General features: G+C 37.5%; 1 protein-coding gene across 5 annotated transcripts in view; it reads right to left on the minus strand.

Moving 5' to 3' along the window:
* Positions 1–3,281: 3,281 nt before the first annotated feature.
* Positions 3,282–19,998, minus strand: part of LOC127809902 (MADS-box protein JOINTLESS-like) — a 120,418-nt gene continuing 103,701 nt past the window's right edge. The window contains exons 4-9 of one of the 5 annotated variants that reach the window (XR_008025298.1): positions 4,795–4,856; positions 4,538–4,679; positions 4,280–4,327; positions 4,068–4,189; positions 3,874–3,961; positions 3,282–3,773 (exon numbers count right to left, since the gene is read on the minus strand). Coding sequence is in view for 2 of the 5 variants with exons in the window: in XM_052349072.1 (XP_052205032.1) it covers positions 3,937–3,961; positions 4,068–4,189; positions 4,280–4,327; positions 4,538–4,679; positions 4,795–4,856 (399 nt within the window). In the remaining 3 variants the exon portion in view is untranslated. Of the gene's footprint in view, positions 3,962–4,067; positions 4,199–4,279; positions 4,328–4,537; positions 4,680–4,794; positions 4,857–19,998 lie in introns of all 5 variants that reach the window. The other 4 variants (XR_008025297.1, XM_052349072.1, XM_052349073.1 and 1 more) reach the window with 4 other exon arrangements.

Consider the following 19,998-nt stretch of genomic DNA (forward strand, 5'->3'; position numbering starts at 1 on the left):
TAGGAGTTGGTAATGTGTTTGAAAGTCTTGGCTGTAATCTCTATAAATATGGTTTTGAATCAAAAGAAATCAGTTCTTCCAGCCTTTAATTTGTGTTCTGTTTTTCTCTACGTCAAAACCAACAAAGTGAGTGTAGTGTGAAGGCTATTAATGGGAGTGTCTTCTTAAAGTTGTAAAAGTATATTTAGTTATAATAAAAGTTGTTTTAGTTCAATATTATTTTTGGTGATCCATCGAGCTAAGTCCAACAAGTGAAGAGCGTGTAGATTGATCATTTACCAAAAGCTAGGAATTTGGTTGAACCTTTTTTTTTCCTGCTCTCAGTTATTATTGTATTATCGTTCTGATCCGTAAACAGCAACTTTGATGATCATTTGTATTATTTGAAATTAAATTTGAACTGAACTACTGCCCTCCAGCAAAAAAGAGAAAGAGAGCTGAATTACAGCTGGTTAACTTTTAGGAAACTATCCAAAGAAGAAGAAGAAGAAGAAGAAGAAGAAGAAGAAGAAGAAGAAATCCTACATTTTACAAAATGTGCATTTATCTCACCCCTAAACTTCTTTTAGTTCTTCTGTAAACCATAGGTTACTTTGGATGCTTTTAGTGTTGCTGTGAGCCTGTGATGACAAAGGCTTACCCTGAGGAATCTGGACAGTGGGAAGAATCTATGTATTTTTCTCCAAGGCTTCGCAAGCTACATGCTTCTTGGCTTGTGGTTTCTTCAATCTATTCTCATATTTATGTTATATCGGGTGTGTCAATTTACATCACTATTGATTTTGCTTTTATTTAATTTCTTTTAATTTTCTTATTGATCTAAGTGCAATAAAAAACAAAAAAAAGAAAAGAAAAGAAAAACCTGCCCTGCAACTCAAATATTAAGCTGTCACTTTTTTGCTCAACCAAAGTTGCTTTCTCATGGAATAAAACTGGGTCTACAGCAACTGTTTGTTTGAAGTATTTAACAACTAACTTGCCGTTGTTTAAAAGTCCTATTCCAACAATCAACCCGAGGAAAATGTTGCAAGCATCCTTTCTCATTTTAATTATTTCACCAATTCTCAGGTTTTTCTAAAGTACGTCCCAAATGGCATTAAAGAACTTACCCATAATTTGTCCTTTGGTTTGGGTAAGATCGCCATCTTTTGGTTCAAGCATGGTTTGGATTCCATACAGGTATTCATGGTTTATAATGTATATTTCAATGTTAATCAGGGGACGCCAGAAGAAGGAAGTTTCCATGCATGGAGCAAGCTGTTAAAGACCTGCAGGTAAGACATGCAGGAACCAAGGTTACTACTTTGGTTCCTGTAGTCAATACTACGACGTAGCTTCAGCGATCACATATTCCCATCTCTTTTCTTCTTCTTCTTCTTCTTCTTTTATATTCTTATCTCTTTTCATTAAACAAAAAAGAAATAAAAATGCCGCAATCTGTCATGCCTGTCAACACTTCTTATCCTTTCTTATTTTGGTTTATTTTGACTAATTAGAGGATTGCCCCACATTTTTTAAACGCTCTATGTCATCTAAGCATGATGTAATTTTGGGCGTGCGATTTCTTTGCCAATGATAGCATTAGGAGACCACATTTTGTTGACAAGGATGCTGCCAGAGATGGGAATTGGGAGCTTGGATACTACCATTCAGTTATTTGGAGCTAATGCAGGTAAAGAGGTTGAGAGATACTGGAGCAATTTGGAGGAGTGTATAAGTAACATGTTGCTCGACTCCTTACTATACATTCAGTTACTTATAGGCGATGGAGTGGGGGTCCTAAAAATCCTCTTGCAAAAAACTAGGGTGGGGCTTTTTCATCATCATGGATGATCTGGGGAAAAAGTTACGGAGTGTTCTAGAATGCTAGGTGGTATTGTGATTTCTATATGTCCATGCATGGAATGATCACTAGGATGCCCTTGGTCTCTCTCTTACACTGATTAAGGATCAATGTCTCTTGAACAAAGGGAAGTGTCCATAACAATCCTCCGCACTCTCGCACCAAACCATAAAATTTTTGATAACCCTAAATGGTGGAAGCACTTTGGAACCCTTCCTCGAGAGTCCCAAATGCCAAGTAACGTTGATTGGGCGGTGCTCCAGGAAAAAGACAGGATACCGTAGAGAACACCATTAAGGTTTTTTGAGGTTGTGGGCAAAAGGCTCAAGGTTGAGTGACCTTGGATTCGAGGCAGAGAGCCCAAGGTCAAGTGATGTACTCCAGGGGAAGGTTACACGACAATATGGTGCTACAGCTCCATCCAAAATATCATACTTCTGAGTTATTTTATCCTTCTGACTATATGGTGCTAGCCGCCTATGCCTAGCTTCTACACTTTTCAGATTCCTTTTGATTGGTGAGAAACATATGGTAGAAAAGTCGTATCTATATTGGTACCATTCCTTATTTTTGACAGTTATGTTAAACTGTAGATAGCTTGATTTCTTAGGACCTTAACTTTCTTGTGTATTGCAGGAATTGGAGCGACGTAGAGAGAAACTTCAAGCATTGATGCTCGAAGAAAGTGCTTGAAAATGAGACCGGGAGTCAAGACAACTTTCCGTAGAAGCTAGAAAAGTGACTTTTCACCCAATTGGTCTCATGTTTGCATGCTGTCATTTATTTTTTTCTCTTCTGATAGTGTGTTTTTTTGGGAATAGAAACCTAGACCTATTCTTTGTAAAATTATATAGGCTTTAAGTTCAATCCTCTTGTTATTCTTTCTCATCTGTGTAATCAGTATCTCTACAGATGTCCACTGGCCCTCTGACTACTTGTACTAACAATTAGAAAGAGAAAAGCATGGAAATCATCAGAATCATCACAAGTTCCTTTACAAACTGGGATTGCTGCAGCCATGATTGAATGGAACCATTCTGTTGCTCTTCAATGAAACAATAACTCAAAAACTAATGATATGAGAGAAATCTGTGTGGAGGTGACCAAAGTAGAACCAAGCCAATGAGCCAGAGAGGGAAGCTCTACTCTACAGGGAGAGGGCAAGTTTCATGAACTATGGATTTTGGCATCCCTCAAAGAAGAAGCTAGCCATATCTAGTCGGCTTGGTTTACTTTCATGGTAATAAAAGATATCCACTGTATTGGCTTTGGGAAAGGAAATTGATAAGTTGAAATTCTTAAAGTTGACACAAGTGAGACTTATGAAGTCTTTCCTTGACCAAATTATTCCATAAAAGCAGAATAATGAAGAATAAGGTGATGAGATCTTCACACATTATTTGCAAGTTGGCATGGAGAAGACCTATAAAAGAGGGAACACTGGTGCTTTGGCTCCTGACAAATGGAGTTCCAGGGCAGGATGATTAGCCAGTTATCTCTATAAAAAATAAATTAAGATAAGTTGGGGGACAGTGAAAATCTTGCAAAGAATCACCATCAGCCTATCAAGGTACGTAAAAACATAATTTTGTTTTCATCAACACATAAGCCATGATAAAAACGCTTCTTTATATCAAGCACTGCCATCTGTAATCCCAAAAAGGGTTCCCTTCTTTTCTTTCTTATCCAGTTTCATGTCTTTTTTCTGCTGTTTTCTCGACAGTACATGCAAGTTGCAGGAAACCATATATAGTATAGTTGATTAGGTTTTCCTAAAGCGAGTTAAACTCCCAAGCAGATGAGACATATTATTAATTGGATCACCTTATAATACAAGCTCCTTTTGAGTCAACCGTGTCTAGGAGGATACTTGGAGTGGGAACTTAGGTAGCTGATATATTCATTATCAGAATTAAACCTTATAAAATCACTGTTGCAGACCCTACAAAGTGCAGCAGAATCAGAATTTATGGCACAAAACAAATACAGTAAAGAAACTAGCTGGGAGCAAAGAAAGTCCTTTTACGTACGTAGGATCTGATGATGGACATAATGCTGCGACTCAGTGAGAAAGATCGCTGCCTGCGCCCGCGTCAAATCCATTTCCGAAAAGCTAGGCTGGGAAAATGGGAAACATCACTTTATTACGTGTGGTGAAAAATGCTACAATTGAGTATTCAAATAACATTTCTTTCTAATATCTAAAATGAGATTGGAGATTGACCTGAGTTCGAGGAGGGAGTTAGTGTCAGAGCTCTGACAATCTTCAGAGGGGGCGGCTGAGCTACCAGGAGTGTTGGCGGGGGATTCTGATGACTGTTCATGCGTTTGCCCAGTCGTCAAGACCTGCACTTACTAGTTTTAAACTGCCTGTTAAGGGTAGGCCACAAAATAAACCACATGCAGCAACAAAGTCAATAAATTCTGAATTCTCACTTCAATTTGCCGTTTCAAGCATAAATTCTCTTCCATCAGTCTGGCTTCCTGCATGTTTATCATGGGTGCATATACAGAGCTAATTAGTGATTGTTATTAAACAACAGCAAATATATCACGTCTTTATTTTACTATGTAGATGAATTCTTGTTCCCTGCCAGGTACTAGCTCGACACATTTTCTTATTTTTATCACATTTAATGCCACGCCGGCCGCACCAATTTCGTTATGGCTAGCAATCCCAACCATATGTCTTACCTTTCTCTTGAGGGCAATCATTTCTTTCTCAATTTTGTCACCCTTTGCTCTTAAAACACGGTGTAATCCTCCTTGGACCAATTTCTCTAGTTGCTTTAGCTCTTCAAAATTAAGCCCATTGAGCTCTTCTCCTCTAAGCTGGCTGTCATAAAACATAAATTAATCAAATGTGAATAAAAAGTTTCAAACAAAAATTAAAGAAATGCATTTGGTTTGTGGAATGCATGGAAACTAGGCTTAACAGGAGGAACATATACCTCAATTTACGACTCTTATCTTCAAGTTGCTTGCTTAACGTTGCAAATGGACCACTTTCGAGCTGCACAAAAAACACCAAGAATTCGTTAACAAAAAGTTTGTATTCCTTTTATCCTTGCAGCAACCAAAATCACTGATGCAGGAGCATTCCAAGGCTCATTAATCAACACGAGGCAAAACTGTTTGACTGTCAACTATGTACGAGGTGTAAATTTGGGAGCTTATTGGGAGGGCCAAACCTCAACCAAATGAATCGAATTACATGTCATTTGAAAGTTCTGGAAGTCTAGTTTCTAGTTCCACAAACGGTTAGTGAACCAGAGTTATACATCAAAAGTTATACCAATTTTACTACAGACTGTCAGAACCTTCCAAAGTAAAGAAAACATAGGATTCAAAGCACTTTCAAGTTCTAAAATAATGCTTTGATCTTGTGAATGTCGTTTGCCTATTCTAGGAGTCTTTTAGTGCTCTTAAATCATAGTTAATAGACCTTTTAATTCCTATACATGGAGGGATGTTCCATGCCTATATAAAGTTCTTCTTGTAGTAGTTGAAGGGATGCTATGTTTTGAATGAAAAATTTCCTGAATTAGTTGAGTGTCTTCTTGACCTCTCTATAATTTCTAGTCTTACATTCTTTGGTGGATTCCTTAAGAGTGTTTGGTGCCCTTGATTGTTGTCCTTGGTTACCTTCTCCCCCATCTGCCGTCAAATTGGTATCAAAGCCGACGTCCTAGAACATCACCATGGTTAATTAGACGTCGTCAACATCTCATTCGTGATGTTGATATGGATGATTTGAGAAGACAAGTTCAACAACTCTAGAAAGAGATGAAAAATTACGTGCTAGAGAACATGATGATGCTCCTCATCATGACTCTGAGCATGATGCTCAAGATGACAAGAAGGAGGACAATCCCTTCCATGACGATCATTCTAGCTTGTTTGGCAATAGGGCTTTTGTGTGGCATCCATGAAGAGACAACAGTTCTCAATGTGATTATCAAATCAGGCTTGATATACCTTCGATGGTCGAGCTCATCCAGAAGAGTTTCTTGATTGGCTACATACGGTGGAAAGGATATTTGAATATCATGACATTAGAGATGACCAAAAAGTGAAACTTGTACCTATCAAATTAAAGAAACATGCTTCCATTTGGTGGGAGAATTTGAAGAGATATAGAGAATGTGAAGGAAAGCAAAAGATAAGAACTTGGGAAAAGATGAAGTGAGAACTCAAGAAGAAGTTTCTTCCAGAGACGTACAATAAGCAAGATGCCTTCATTAAATTCCACAATTTTCTCCAAGGAGAGAAGTCTGTGGAAGAATACACCACTGAGTTTGAACACTTGATGCTTCAATGCGATGTTAATGAGGCCAATGAGCAAGTGATAGCTCCTTATCTTGCTGGTCTCAAATCTGAAATTGCCAATCTTGTCGAGTTGCAGCCTTATTGGACTCTAAACAATGTCTACAAACTTGCTTCTTGAGTTGAGTAGCAATTAAAGGAGAAAAGTTGTCATTATTCAAGTAAAGAGTGATCCTTTAACCGAGGGAGTTCTTCTTCTAAGCCTTTGACCACGGCTAAAGCATCCTCCTCCTAGCCAATCTCAAAAAATGAAGTTCGTTCTCAGCCTAAGAACCAAAGCACTTCAAAGCCAACCCAATGCTTTAAGTGTAAGGAATTTGGTTATTTCGCTTTTGATTGTCCAAATTGAAAAATTGTTTCTCTTGTGAAAGAAGAAATTGGTGATGAGGTTAACCTCAACTCTCTTACTCTTGACGGTAACTTAAGTGGTGAAGAAGAGATTACTTATGGTGACTAAGGATAATCTCTTGTTGCTTAAAGGAATTTGAGTGAAGCTTAAGTGGAAGATGAAAAGTGGTTACAAAATAATATTTTCCATACCACTCTTGTACATCTCACGACAAAGTTTGCAAGGTTATCATTGATGGAGAAGTTGTGAGAATTTTGTTTCTACTACTATGGTGGAAAATTAAGCTAAATCTCAAGTCAAAAAATCATTTGTGCCCTTACAAGCTCTCTTGGCTTTACAAAGGAAATGAAGTAAGGGTAGACAAAAGATGTCTTGTTGATTTTTCAATTGGAAAGAATTACAAGGACAAGGTTATGTGTGATGTCATTTGAATTGATGTGTGTCATTTGCTTCTAAGACGACCATGGCAATATGATCAAAGGTCTATGCATAAAGGCTACAAGAACATTCATTCCTTTGTAAAGGATGGAATCAAGATCACATTGGGTCCTTCCAAGCCTGAAATTATTCCTAAGCCTTCTCTTGGTGAATGAAACAACCTCCAAAGTCTCAATTTATAAAAGAATTGGAGGATTGTTCGCTAATTTATGCCTTCGTATTTGTTAAGGCAAATGGGGAGAACAAAACACTAGCCATTTTGCACCCATTGCTTGAAGAATTTCATGATATTATGCTAGAGGAAATTCCACCTACCGGATTACCCCCAATGCGAGAGATCCAACATTGCATTGATTTTATGCCTGGTGTTGCTATTCCCAACAAACCAACATACAAGATGAGTCCTAAGGAACACAAGGAGCTCTATAAGAAAGTTGAAGAGTTATTGACAAGAGACTTGATAAGGGAAAGTCTCAGTCCTTGTGCCATTCCTACCATACTAGTTCCAAAGAAAGATGGTTCTTGGTGTATGTGTATTGATAGTAGAGCTATGAACAAAATCACTATCAAGTATCGATTTCGTATTCCTCAACTTGATGACTTACTTGATCAACTTTGTGGTGCTATTGTTTTTTAAAAAATTGATCTCAGGAGTGGCTACCATCCAATTCAAATTAGACTGGGAGATGAAAGGAAGACGGCTTTCAAAACAAGAGATGGTGTTTATGAATGGTTGGTAATGCCCTTTGGCCTTTCTAATGCTTCTTCTACTTTCATACAGCTCATGAATTAGAATTTCAAGCCTTATATTGGAAATTTTGTTGTCATTTATTTTGACGACATCTTCATTTATAGCAAGAGTCAAGAGGAACATATGGAGCATCTTCGCTTGAATTTCCTTACACTCCGGCGATTACACTTGTTTGCCAATTTAAAGAAATGTCACTTCTGCACTAATAGCCTTGTGTTTTTAAACTATGTTGTCTCTGGTGAAGGTCTCAAGGTTGATCCTAGCAAGGTGGAAACTATTGCTAGCTGGCCTACTCCTAAAACTATTCAAGAAATATGAAGCTTACATGGTTTAGCTTCTTCTTATAGCCGCATCATTCAAGGGTTTAGCACTATCATTTTCCCTATTACGGAATGCTTAAGGGGTGGCGTCTCCAAGTGGAATGAAGAGGCACAACAAAGCTTTGAGCTAATAAAGAAGAAAATGTGTGAGGCCCCTGTTCTCGCTTTACCAAAATTTGACATAGTCTTTGAAGTGAGTTGCGATGCCTCAAATGTGGGCATTGGTGTTGTCCTTTGTCAAGAAGGTAAACCACTTGCATATTTTAGTGAAACATGGAGTGGCGTAAGAAGAAATTATTCTACTTATGACAAGGAGTTCTATGCTATTGTTCAAGCTTTAACTTGTTGGTGACATTATCTCAACTCTAAAGAGTTTGTGCTTTATTCGAATCATGAGGCATTAAAATACATTAATGGCCAACATAAGCTCAACAATAGGCATGCAAAGTGGGTCGAGTTCCTCCAAGCTTTTACTTTTGTAATCAGGCACAAAGTTGGAGTCCAAAATCAAATAGCTGATGCATTAAGTCAAAGGCATTCTTTGCTCACCATGCAAATTCAAGTCTTAGGGTTCGAAGTGTTGAAAGAGCTCTATAGGGTTGATCCCTACTATGGAAATATTTGGTTAGAATGTGTTATATTTTTGATATTATTTTGATGATGAAAAACTTCATTGTCTTTTGTTTATGGAAAATATCTTAATATCATTTGGATTATGCTTGAAAATGGAAAATAATTTCTTTGCCTAAGGATGGTCTCCTAATATTTTCAAACTTACGTAAAACTCTTTAATGACGATTTCTTAAATAATTATCATTTGCTATTCTTGATAAATTCTCTTGAAATATTATCTTGGTATGATAAATATTTCAAGAAAATTCTTTTAAATCATACAATTCTTTTAAAAGATCAAGGCAAAACTATCAACTTCTCTAAGTAATTTGTCTACTGTTTTATGCCTTTGAAATATGGGCTGTCTTAAAGATTAAAAAATGTCCAATTTCTTAAGGAAATAGTTGACCACTTTTGGCCTTCTGCCAAAAACAGTCGACAGTTCCATGATCTGTTGACAAAGAATTTTCATGCTCTTGGTCCAAATGTTTTTAGTTCAAATTCAGTCGACAATGATTGTACAATGTTGACTCTTTTTCAAAATTGTCGACTTCTTTTCAAAAAATGTTAAAATTTTATTTAAAAACAATTTGAAATTTCAAGTGTTTCGATAGCATCAGTTGATTGATTTAGTATATGCCAACAATTTCTTGTCTGACAAATTAAGATGGCTAGTTTTTCAGGCGTTAAATGCAACTTAATGGTCATTAAATGGCTATTCAATGCATTGGACAACTAGAAAGCTATAAATAGATTGAAACTGCTAGAGTACAAGCTAATGAACAAGTGCATGTGCTCAAGTGGTTATTTCTAATATTCAAATGTTCCAACCTTTCATTTTTTTTTTTCAAAGGCAAGGTGTATCTTTGTAATTCTTGATAGGACTTTGAATTTGTATCATTGAGCTTCATTGTAACTAAGAGAGTTATCTCCTACATTTATTTCGATTGTAACTTTCTATTGTATTGCCTAGCTTGTAAGATAGAAGGCCTACCAATTTTTGGTAAGAGGTTTTGTAATTTCTAGCATTGAGGCTAAAGGGCCTACCGGTTTCTGGTAAGAGGTTTTAGTGGATAAAATTCTCCAACCAGATTGTTGGAGAAGTGGATGTAGGCTGGTGCCGAACCACTATAAATCTTGTGCCTCATTTACTTTTTGCTGTTATTTCCTTTAGCATTATTCACTTATTTGATCATATCACTATTTCACTGCTTTATATTTCCATTTTTTTTTATCAAAAATTCAAAAGTTTCAAACATTTTTAAAGACACCCAATTCTGCCCCCATTTTGTGTGTGTCGTGATTCAAGTGTGCTACATCACAACAATTGGTATCAGAGTCGATCTCCTTGCATTTACGGTTTAACCACCTAAGGAGAATTTTTTTTCATAATGGCACACATTTTTTGCTCTTCTTACATTTGAGGGACAAAGCACCTCCCGGCCCCATTCTTTGATGACACTAACTATGATTATTGGAAGAAAAAGGATTTCTTGTTTTCTTACGTAGGACATTAACATATTGCAAATTGTCATGGAAGGTGTAACCCTATCGGACATGGAGAATATCAAATAATGGACAGATGAACAAAGAAGGGTCGTAGAGATAAATGCCAAAGCAATGAATACATTATTTTGTGCACTAAGCCCTGAAGAGTTCAATAGAGTATCAAGATGCAAAACCGCTAAAGAAATATGGGACAAGCTAAAGGTGATGCATGAAGGTACAAAACAGGTAAAAGAGACTAAAATCAATTTACTAACCCATGATTATGAGTTGTTTTCAATGAAGGAAGATGAGACCGTTAAAGACATGTTCACCCGTTTCAATGATATTGTCACCGGTCTAGAGTCATTGAGGGAAGGTTTACTCAAATGGTGAAAAGGTAAGGAAGATCCTAAGAAGCCTTCCAAGGGCTTGGGATCCAAAGGTAGCGGTTATTATCGAAGCCAAAAATTTAGACACATTGTCTTTAGATAATTTGTTTGGATCTTTGATGACTCATGAAATTTTATGAAAAAGAGATATAATGGAGGAACCAAATAAGCAAAAGAATATTGCTTTCAAAGTTGAAAAAGAAGAAAAAGTATCACATGATAGTGATGATGAAGATATTGTTTTGTTAGCAAGAAAGTTCAATAGATTTTTGAAAATGGGAAAATTTAATCAAAGAAAAAATTTGAAAAAGGATAAAGAGCAAAAAGAAGAAACTACTAATGAAATTAGATATTTTGAATGTAAGAAACTAGATCATATAAGGATGGAATGTCCTTTGTTAAAGAAGAATGCTAGGAAAGGAAAGAAGAAGGCGTTTGCGGCATGAAGCGATGAGGATTCATTCTCTAGTGATGAATCACAAGAGGAAGAGGTGGTCAACTTGTGTCTCATGGCTAAGAAAGAAGATGAGGTAACATCTTGCTACTCTACTCATACTTCAAATTTTACTTTAGATGAGTTGCATGATACTTTTAATGAACTAATGGAAGAGTTTGCAAAAGTAAGCTTGAAAAACAATCTTCTAAAGAAGAAAATAAAGTCTCTTGAAGGAGAATTCACATCATTGAAAAAGGAAAGAGATTCATGGTATGATGAAAAGAAAATTTTGAGTGATGAAAAGGAAAATCTTCATAAACAAAATTTGGATTTGAAAGAATCTCTAGAATAGTTAGTTGAGGGAAAAAAGAAACTTGAAATGATTTTAGCTAGGAAATCAAAGAAATTTCAGAGAAAAACAATGAATTGGTTTTGATCTCTTCCAAACTAAGATTGGAAAAACAACATTTGTGAGGGCCTCAAACCAAAGATTTATATGAAAAAGAACCTTTTCAAAAATTAATGTAGTTTGTTATTATTGTGGAAAATATGAGCATTCAATTAATTAACAAATGTTTTATTAGAAACAATCCCACAAGATTTAAACAAATTTGGGTTCCAAAGGAAAATGCTAATGCTAATCAAAAAGGACCCAAGAAAGTATGGGTACCATATTAAGGGAACAATACAATTTGTTCTTTGACAGGTTGCTTTGACATCAAATCATGTAAAAAGCAAATGGTTTTTGGATAGCGGTTGCTCCAAACATATGTCCGGGGATAAGAGGCTTTTCAACCATCTCACCTACAAGAATGGAGGTAATGTAGTCTATGGAGACAACTCAAAGGTAAAGATTCTTGGTATTGACTCTATTTCATTCCCTAACTTAACTTTAGAGAACGTGTTCTTTGTAAAGGGTCTTAAACGCAAATTATTAAACATAAGTCAATTATGTGATAGAGGATATAGAGTATGTTTTGGTTCAAACTCATGTGAAGTGATTTGCTTGAAATCAAATGAATCAAAATTGCTAGGAAATAGGGTAGGAAATGTTTGTGGTATACCTAAATATTTTTTGGTCAAAGCTAGAAACACTTCGTGTTACATCCTAAATAGGGTTTCCATAAGACCAATATTAAAGAAAATCCCCTATGAATTATTCAAACAGAAAAGACCAAACATCTCATATTTTCATATATTTGGGAGTAAATGTTTCATATTGAACAATGGAAAGGATGCCTTAGGTAAATTTGATGCAAAAAGTGACGAAAGCATTTTCCTAGGATATTCATCCCAAAGTAATGCATATAGGGTCTTTAATAAAAGAACTTTAATAGTAGAATAATCAATTCATGTTGTTGATGATTCAAACAATAATCTACCAAAGCCAAATGAGGAAATTGATCTTGATATAAACAAGAATTTTGAAAAATTATATGTGGAAAAGAATGAAGAAGCACCATCAAATGACAATATTCCTTATAAGGAAAATGTGAGGAATAACCAAAAAGAACCATTATTTCCTAGGGAAAAAAAATATGTAGTGGAAAATGAAATAATTGGTGATCCCTCAAGGTGTTAGAACGAGATCATCCATTAGAAATGAATGTCATTTTATAGCCTTTTTATCCCAAATTGAGCCTAAGAACATTGAGAAAGCTTTAAAAGATGAATATTGGATTAATGCCATGCAAGAGGAATTAAATCAATTTGAAAGAAGTGAAGTGTGACAGTCAGTTCCAAGGCCTAGTGACCATCCCATTGTAGAAATTGATATTTTGATCTTGTATTTGGTTTTGAGGATGAAAAACATTGGTTTTATATCTATATCATAAAACCAAGTTATAAAATGATTTCAGTTTCAAAAATTCTCAAATGAAAATCAATTTCGATCTCTTCGCCAAAAAGAAATTTCTCTCAAATCTATATTGATGGAGTTTTGAAAAACAAAGTCTTAAGACTTAAAAGAATCTCCAAAAATATGTTTCAAAATTGGCTTTAAAAATTTAGAGAAAATGGATCATTATGTTTTAAAAGCAAAGGATAAACTGTTGACAAGCTCTAAGGAACAACTGACCATTTTGGTCTAGGCTGTTGACTAGCCTTCTTTTTGCTGTCGACTTGCTTAAAATCGTGCTCTCGTTAGTTTGTTGTTGACCGCCTTTGCATCATGAACTATCGACTGTTTTTCAAAACTATTGACCGTTCTTCTCCAAGTGTCGACCACTTTTTGAATTTTTGAATTAACATATCAATCAATTATTTGAATTTGTCAACCATTTTTGTTTCAGAAACTTCCAACGACTAGTTTGAGAACTCATCCAAAACGTTCCACCTACCAACGACTATATTTTTGAAAAAGCTTGCCAAGCACTATAAATAGAGGGCTGAAGGATCATTCAAACATCCAAGAGAATTTATTACAAGCTCACAAGTGTTCAATCTTTCAAGTACTCAATTTTTTTATTTATTTTTCTCCCAAAGGCTTTGCATTCATATTGTATCATTTTGATTTCAAGCCTTGCTTCATTTTTGAGAGATCGTGTAATTAAGATATTCATCTTTTAGACTCCATTTTCTGTAAATCTCTTGCATTTCCTAGCAAGATTGCTAGAGAGCCTACATTGATTGTAGGAGGATTGTATTTCCTAGTCTTGGGGACTAGAGGACCTACTTGTGTATAAGTAGGAGGCTTGTATTTTTCTAACTTGTTGCTAGAGGGCCTACTTGAGATTAAGTAGGAAATTTTAGTGGATTGTTTAAAAATCCTTAGTGGGAGCTAAGGTAGTGGCTTAGGATTGGTTTAGCCAAACCACTATAAATTGTTATGTCCCTCTATTGCTTTTGTTCTTGATTCCATTTATTTTGTTAAGCATCTTTCTCAATCTCCCTTTGCACTAAATCCTCATTTTTATGCAAAACGATTTCAAGTTCCGTTAAAATCTTAAAATAACCCAATTCACCCCCCTCTTGGGTTGTGGTGCCATTGCTATACGATTATATCAATTGGTATCAGAGCCAAGTTCCCAATTTTTCAAAGGTCTAATAACCTAGGGATAAAGATCCTAAATGGCACACATTTTCGGTTCATCTCAATTTGAGGGTTAAAGCACTTTTCGTTCTCTTTTTTTTATGAATCTAACTATGGCTATTGGAAGAAATGTATGTCTTGTTTTATTATGTAGGACATAAACATTTTGAAGTTCATTAAAAAGGAAGTTAAGCTTCCGAACATGGAGAAAATGGAGGCTTGGACGGAAGTGGACAATCAAACCGTGGAGACAAATGCAAGAGCCATGAACATATTGTTCTGTGCTCTATGCCCCAAGGAGTTCAAACGGGTATCTACATGCAAAACCGCCAAAGAAATTTGGGACAAATTAGAGGTAACGCATGAAAGTACAAAACTAGTAAAAGAAACAAAAATCAATTTGCTTATTCCTGATTATGAGTTATTTTCTATAAAAGAAAATAAATCTATGAAAGAAATGTTTACTAGATCTAATGATATAGTCATTGGTTTATAGTCTCTAGGGAAAACATATACAAACGGTGAGAAAGTGAGAAAATTTTTTAGAGGTCTTCCTAGGGCTTGGGATCCTAAAGTTACAGCTATAATAGAAGCTAAAGATTTAGATACTCTATCCTTTGATAACTTGCTAGGTTCACTAATGACTCATGAGATTATGATGAAAAGGGATGATGTAGATGATTCAAAGAAAAATAAAAATGTTGCATTTAAAGTTTAGAAAGAAGAAAAAGTTTCTCAAGATAGTGAAGATGACGAGTTTGCAATGCTTGCCAGGAGATTTAGTAAGTTTATGAAAAAAGGTAGTTTTATTTAAAGAAGGAACTTTAAGAAAGATAAAGAACAAAAAGAAGCTACTTGATGAGGTTTGTGTGTCTAATGCAAAAGAATAAGCCCTTGCATTCCTGGAACATTACAACAGTTGATGTTCGAAGAAATAGGCGTAACTTTCGCATACAGTGTCCGTTTTGGGCCCACGACCCCATTCCGGAAAGGTCTCTACGAGACGGATCAGACACACTACTTTGTTGTGATGTATGATGGATTTTGGACGTTTGAGATCGTTTACAGTGTTAAAAATGCGTTTTTGTGTTTTTAGTTCATTATTTTAAATGTCTCTTTAGTTTATTTTGGAAAGCCCAACCCGTTAGGGGATTGTTGGCCCAACAGGTTTTCAATTTTCACTTATTTAAGACATTTATTTGCATTATAGGGTTTTTGGTTGCTTATGAAATAAGAACGATATTCATTTTCTTAGTGCAATCCGTACTCGAACGTATACGTTGTAGGTGAGCCTACATCAGTTGGTATCAGAGCATGGTTTGTGGAAGAGGATGTGTTGTTCGTGGCGGCTGTGGTGGCCGAGTTGACGAAGTTGTAGATTTACAGAATCAAATTGAGGTGTTGATAACCCAGTTTGATCAGTTTATGACGCGGGCGACAGAGGTTGTGTAGCACGAAACCCCCCCTGTTCCACCGCGTCGTGGACCAGCTATCAATGGGGATAACACGACTGGTTACGATTCAGAGGGGCCGACGGATGAGGAGACAATGTCGGAGTTATAGGGTGGTCATGTGCCGCAGCCTCAGGAACAGGTTGGCAGACAACAATCGGCGGTGCAGCAAGATGCTTTCCAGTGTTGGGAGGCCGGAATTAAGGTGGATATCCCCGAGTTTCATGGTGGGATTGAGGTTAACGAACTTCTCGATTGGCTATTGGCTGTAGAGGAGATTTTTTATTACAAGGAGGTGCCCGTTGACAAAAGGGTACCCTTGGTGGCTACAAGGCTACGTGGTCGGGCATCCGCTTGGTGGCAGCAAGTTAAGCAGAATCAGAGTCGTCAAGGCAAGGCGAAGATTCAGTCATGGGAGAAGATGAAGAAACAGTTGAAGGCGGCGTTCCTGCCCTTCAATTACACGAGGACCTTGTACCAGCGTTTGCAGAATTTATGGCAACGAAATCGTTCTGTAGATGTTTATTCCACGAAATTCTACCAATTAATAGCGCGTAATGATTTGGGGGAATCAGAGGATTAGTTGGTGGCGCGCTACATTGGCGGACTTAGGCTGAATTTGCAGGACATTCTCAATATGTTTTCACCAGTATCTGTGTCTAAGGCTCATCAACGCACACTTCAGGCAGAAAATCAGCAGTTGCGGCGCTCGGGAGTCGGCATTTCTGGTGGTTCATTTGGAGGTGGGGGTCGACAAGTCACCCCGAATCCCACATCTGGTCCGTTTCAACCTCATGGGGCACTGATCGGACCACTCGATTTGCGGGTCCTACAACCACGACTCCAGGTGGCTGGGCTCCTCCTGGTGGGCGGGGCGTGGTGGTCTGTGTTTTAGTTGCGGTGGTTTTGGCCATTTGTGGAGGGACTGTCCATCCCAAGAGCAGCCACGTCTGAGTCTGCTGATAGGAGAGGCGAGCCAAACTAATGTTGTCAACTCTGCCAATGATGGGGGAGAAGCGACAGAAGATGAGGAGGTGCTTACAGGTGACATAGGGCCTTTTTTGGTAGTGCGGCAAGCATGTCTTACGCCTAAGGGGCCGTCTGAGAACTTGCAGCGAAACCATATCTTTCAGTCCACGTGCACCATTGAGGGGAAGGTGTGCAGATTTATCATTGACTCGGGCAGTTGTGAAAATGTGATGTCAAAGGCCACTGTTCAAAAGTTGAATTTAGCCACAGAGCCCCATCATGCTCCTTATAGTTTGGCATGGTTGAAGCAAGGTAATGAAATTTCTATCACTCGATGTGTATTGGTGTCTTTCTCTATTGGCAATGTGTATCGTGATAGTGTGTGGTGTGATGTGGTGCCTATGGACGCATGTCATATGTTGTTGGGTCGTCCATGGTAGTTTGGCAGGCGTGTGTGTTATGACGGATGACGTAATGTGTATAGCTTCACCCTTTCGGGCAAGAAGATTGTACTACTACCCTCCAAGGACTCTCAATAGTAATCTACTTTCCTATTCCTTGTTTGTGCGTGAGAAGTTGGCTGAGGGTGTTGTGCTGTTATTAGTGGGGACTAAGGCGACGGGAGTGTCGACAGTTCCTGGTGCAGTCAAGGGGGCAGGTCTTCACCCCAAAGCTTCCATCTTGGTGTCTGAATTTCAAGACGTGTTTCCAGCAGATCTGTCGCGCATGGTCTTCCTCCATTATGGGATATTCAACACCATATTGATTTGAAACCTGGTGCATCACTGCCTAACCGTCCCCATTATTGAATGAGCCCGACTGAACATGAGGAGTTGAGAAGGCAAGTAGAGGAGTTAGTACAGAAGGGTCATATCTGAGAGAGCCTTAGCCCGTGCGCAGTACCCACGCTTCTAGTACAAAAAAAAGATGGGAGTTATAAGATGTGTGTTGATAGTGAAGCCATCAACAAAATAACAGTCCGTTATCGATCCCTGTACGACATGGAGAACGGTGATAACGGTTTAGATTCGAGGCCGAATCCCATTGACCCTAGGGAGAATGATGAGGTTCATATGTCTAATGCAGAAAAACAAGCCCTTGTATTCCTGGAACGTTACAACAGTCGATGTTTGAAGAAATAGGCATAACTTTCGCATACAGTGTCCATTTTGGGCCCATGACCCCATTTCGGAAAGGTCTCAACGAGACAGATCAGACACACTACTTTGCTGTGACATATGATGGATTTTGGATGTTTGAGATAGTTTACAGTGTTAAAAATGCATTTTTGTGTTTTTCGTTCATTATTTTAAATGTCTCTTTAGTTTATTTTGAAAGGCCCAACCTGTTAGGGGATTGTTGGCCTAATAGGTTTTCAGTTTTCACCTATTTAAGATATTTATTTGCATTGTAGGGTTTTTGGTTGCTTATGAAATAAGAACGATATTCATTTTCTTAGTGCAATCTGTACTTGAACGTATACGTTGTAGATGAGCCTACATCACTACTACTACTAATGAAGTTTAATGCTTTGAGTGCAAAAGTTAGGTTATATAAGGATTGAGTGTCCTTTACTAAATAAGGAAAGAAAAGAAAGAAGAAGGTACTAGCCATATGGAGTGAGGATGATTTATCCTTAAGTGATGAATCATAAGGAGATGAAGTGGCCAAGATAAGGTAAGTTTCCACTTTACTCTCTCAATCTCAAATCTTACTTTTGATGAATTACATAATGCATTTAATGATGTGATGAGTGAATTTGAAAAACAATCTTCTAAAGAAATTAAAATCTCTAGATGAAGAAGTAAGCTCATTAAAAAAGGAAAAGGAATCGTGGATTAATGATAAACAGATTTTGATTAATGAGAAAGAAAATCTTTCCAAACAAAATTTGGATTTAAAGGATTCTCTAGAAAAACTTGTTGAAGGCAAAAAGAAGCTAGAAATTATTTTAGGAGCTTAAAATAATTTTGATAAACAAGGAATAGGTTTTGACCCATTCCAAGCCAAACAAAACAAATGGTTTTTGTAAAAGCTTTCCATAAAAAACCTAGTTTAAAGAAATTATTTCATAAACCAAATTTTTTAAGAAAATGGATTACGTGTCATTATTGTGGTAGGCATAGACATTCCATTAACAAATGTTTCATAAGGAACAACCCACTTAGGTTTAAACAAATTTGGGTGCCTAAGAAAGAGCTCTATGCTAACATAAATGGACCCAAAAAGGTTTGGGTACAAAAGAGAGCAACTTGATTGCTTTTGTGGCAGGTTGCTCTTGCCTCAAATGTTTTGAGAAGCAAGTGGTTCCTTGATAGCAGGTGCTCCAAGCACATGATTGAGCGACTCTTCAATAACATCACATACAAGCAAGGAGGTAATGTTGTCTATGGTGACAACTCCAAAGGTAAAATCTTTGGCATTGGCTCAATTTGTTTTCCAAATTTTATATTTGAAAATGTTGTTTTGGTAGAAGGTTTTAAATATAATTTGATTAGTACCAGTCAATTGTGTGATATGAATTATAAAGCTTGTTTTGATAGTGTAGAAATATTTTATTTGTAGAGAATATGCTAAGAATATTCTTCTTTCTTTTTACTATTATTATTTCCTTTCATATTGTACTCTTCCTCTATAAATACAAGAGAGGAATCCATGTATTTGATATATAATATACAGAGAAAAACATTTTCTCAATCTCCTTTGTTAATATGGTATCAGAGCCAAGTTCCTAGGTCTTAGGGCTTGTTCTATCTCCCAGCCTTCATCGCTGGCTAACCTGCCCTCATTTAACGAAGGGCCTCTCTGGGTTCCTCTGTCGGAACCAATCACCGCTCTGCCCACCAGAAGTTCAGCGAACAGAGGACTCCCCACCACTAGAAGTTCAGCAAACAGGGCCGACGATAAATGTCGCCGGCCGTCGTGGTTCACCTAGCAGCTATCGCTCCAATTGCGCCATCGCCGCCCGCCTTTTCCATCAGATCCGATTGTTTTGCGTCAATATCCAGCCACTGTCGGCCGCTTTTTTGCTAGATCTGCTGGCCATCATCGCCACCGTCCATCATTGGCCGTCACTGCCTTCCATTGCTGCGCCGCCTCCTCAGATCTAGTCTTCCGCCCACTGTTGCTGCCTCGCCCTAAGGTCGACGCTGCCCTTGGGTTTTGTTTGGCCGGCTAACGATGTCCGTGCCAGTTGTATTGTCCTAGCTGATCGGGTGCATCTCTTCTGTCGACATAAGATCTTTAGCTTGCCATTGTTGGCTGTTCAGCCAACCCAGATCTAAACTCAAATCTGATCCAGATCTGGTTTAACCCGTTGGGTCGCTCCAGACCTGTCACAGACTGCCAGCGCCTTCAAGATCTATTTTCTTGTCCAGATTTAACCAGCCACAAACAAGACCCTTCAGAAAAGAGTAGCTTAATCAAATTATGAAACTGCTACAGTCCGATTCATTACCTGGTACACTTAATTGTTCTTTGGCTCATTCAGGTAGAACTCCTTTAGCCTTGTCAAGTTTCTTAAAATCTACTCTATGGATCATTGATCACATGACCAGTTTGTCCAATCTATTCGATTCATATAATCCTTGTTCAG

Source organism: Diospyros lotus, chromosome 9 (assembly GCF_014633365.1).
Source record: "Diospyros lotus cultivar Yz01 chromosome 9, ASM1463336v1, whole genome shotgun sequence".
Taxonomy (NCBI): Eukaryota; Viridiplantae; Streptophyta; class Magnoliopsida; order Ericales; family Ebenaceae; genus Diospyros; species Diospyros lotus.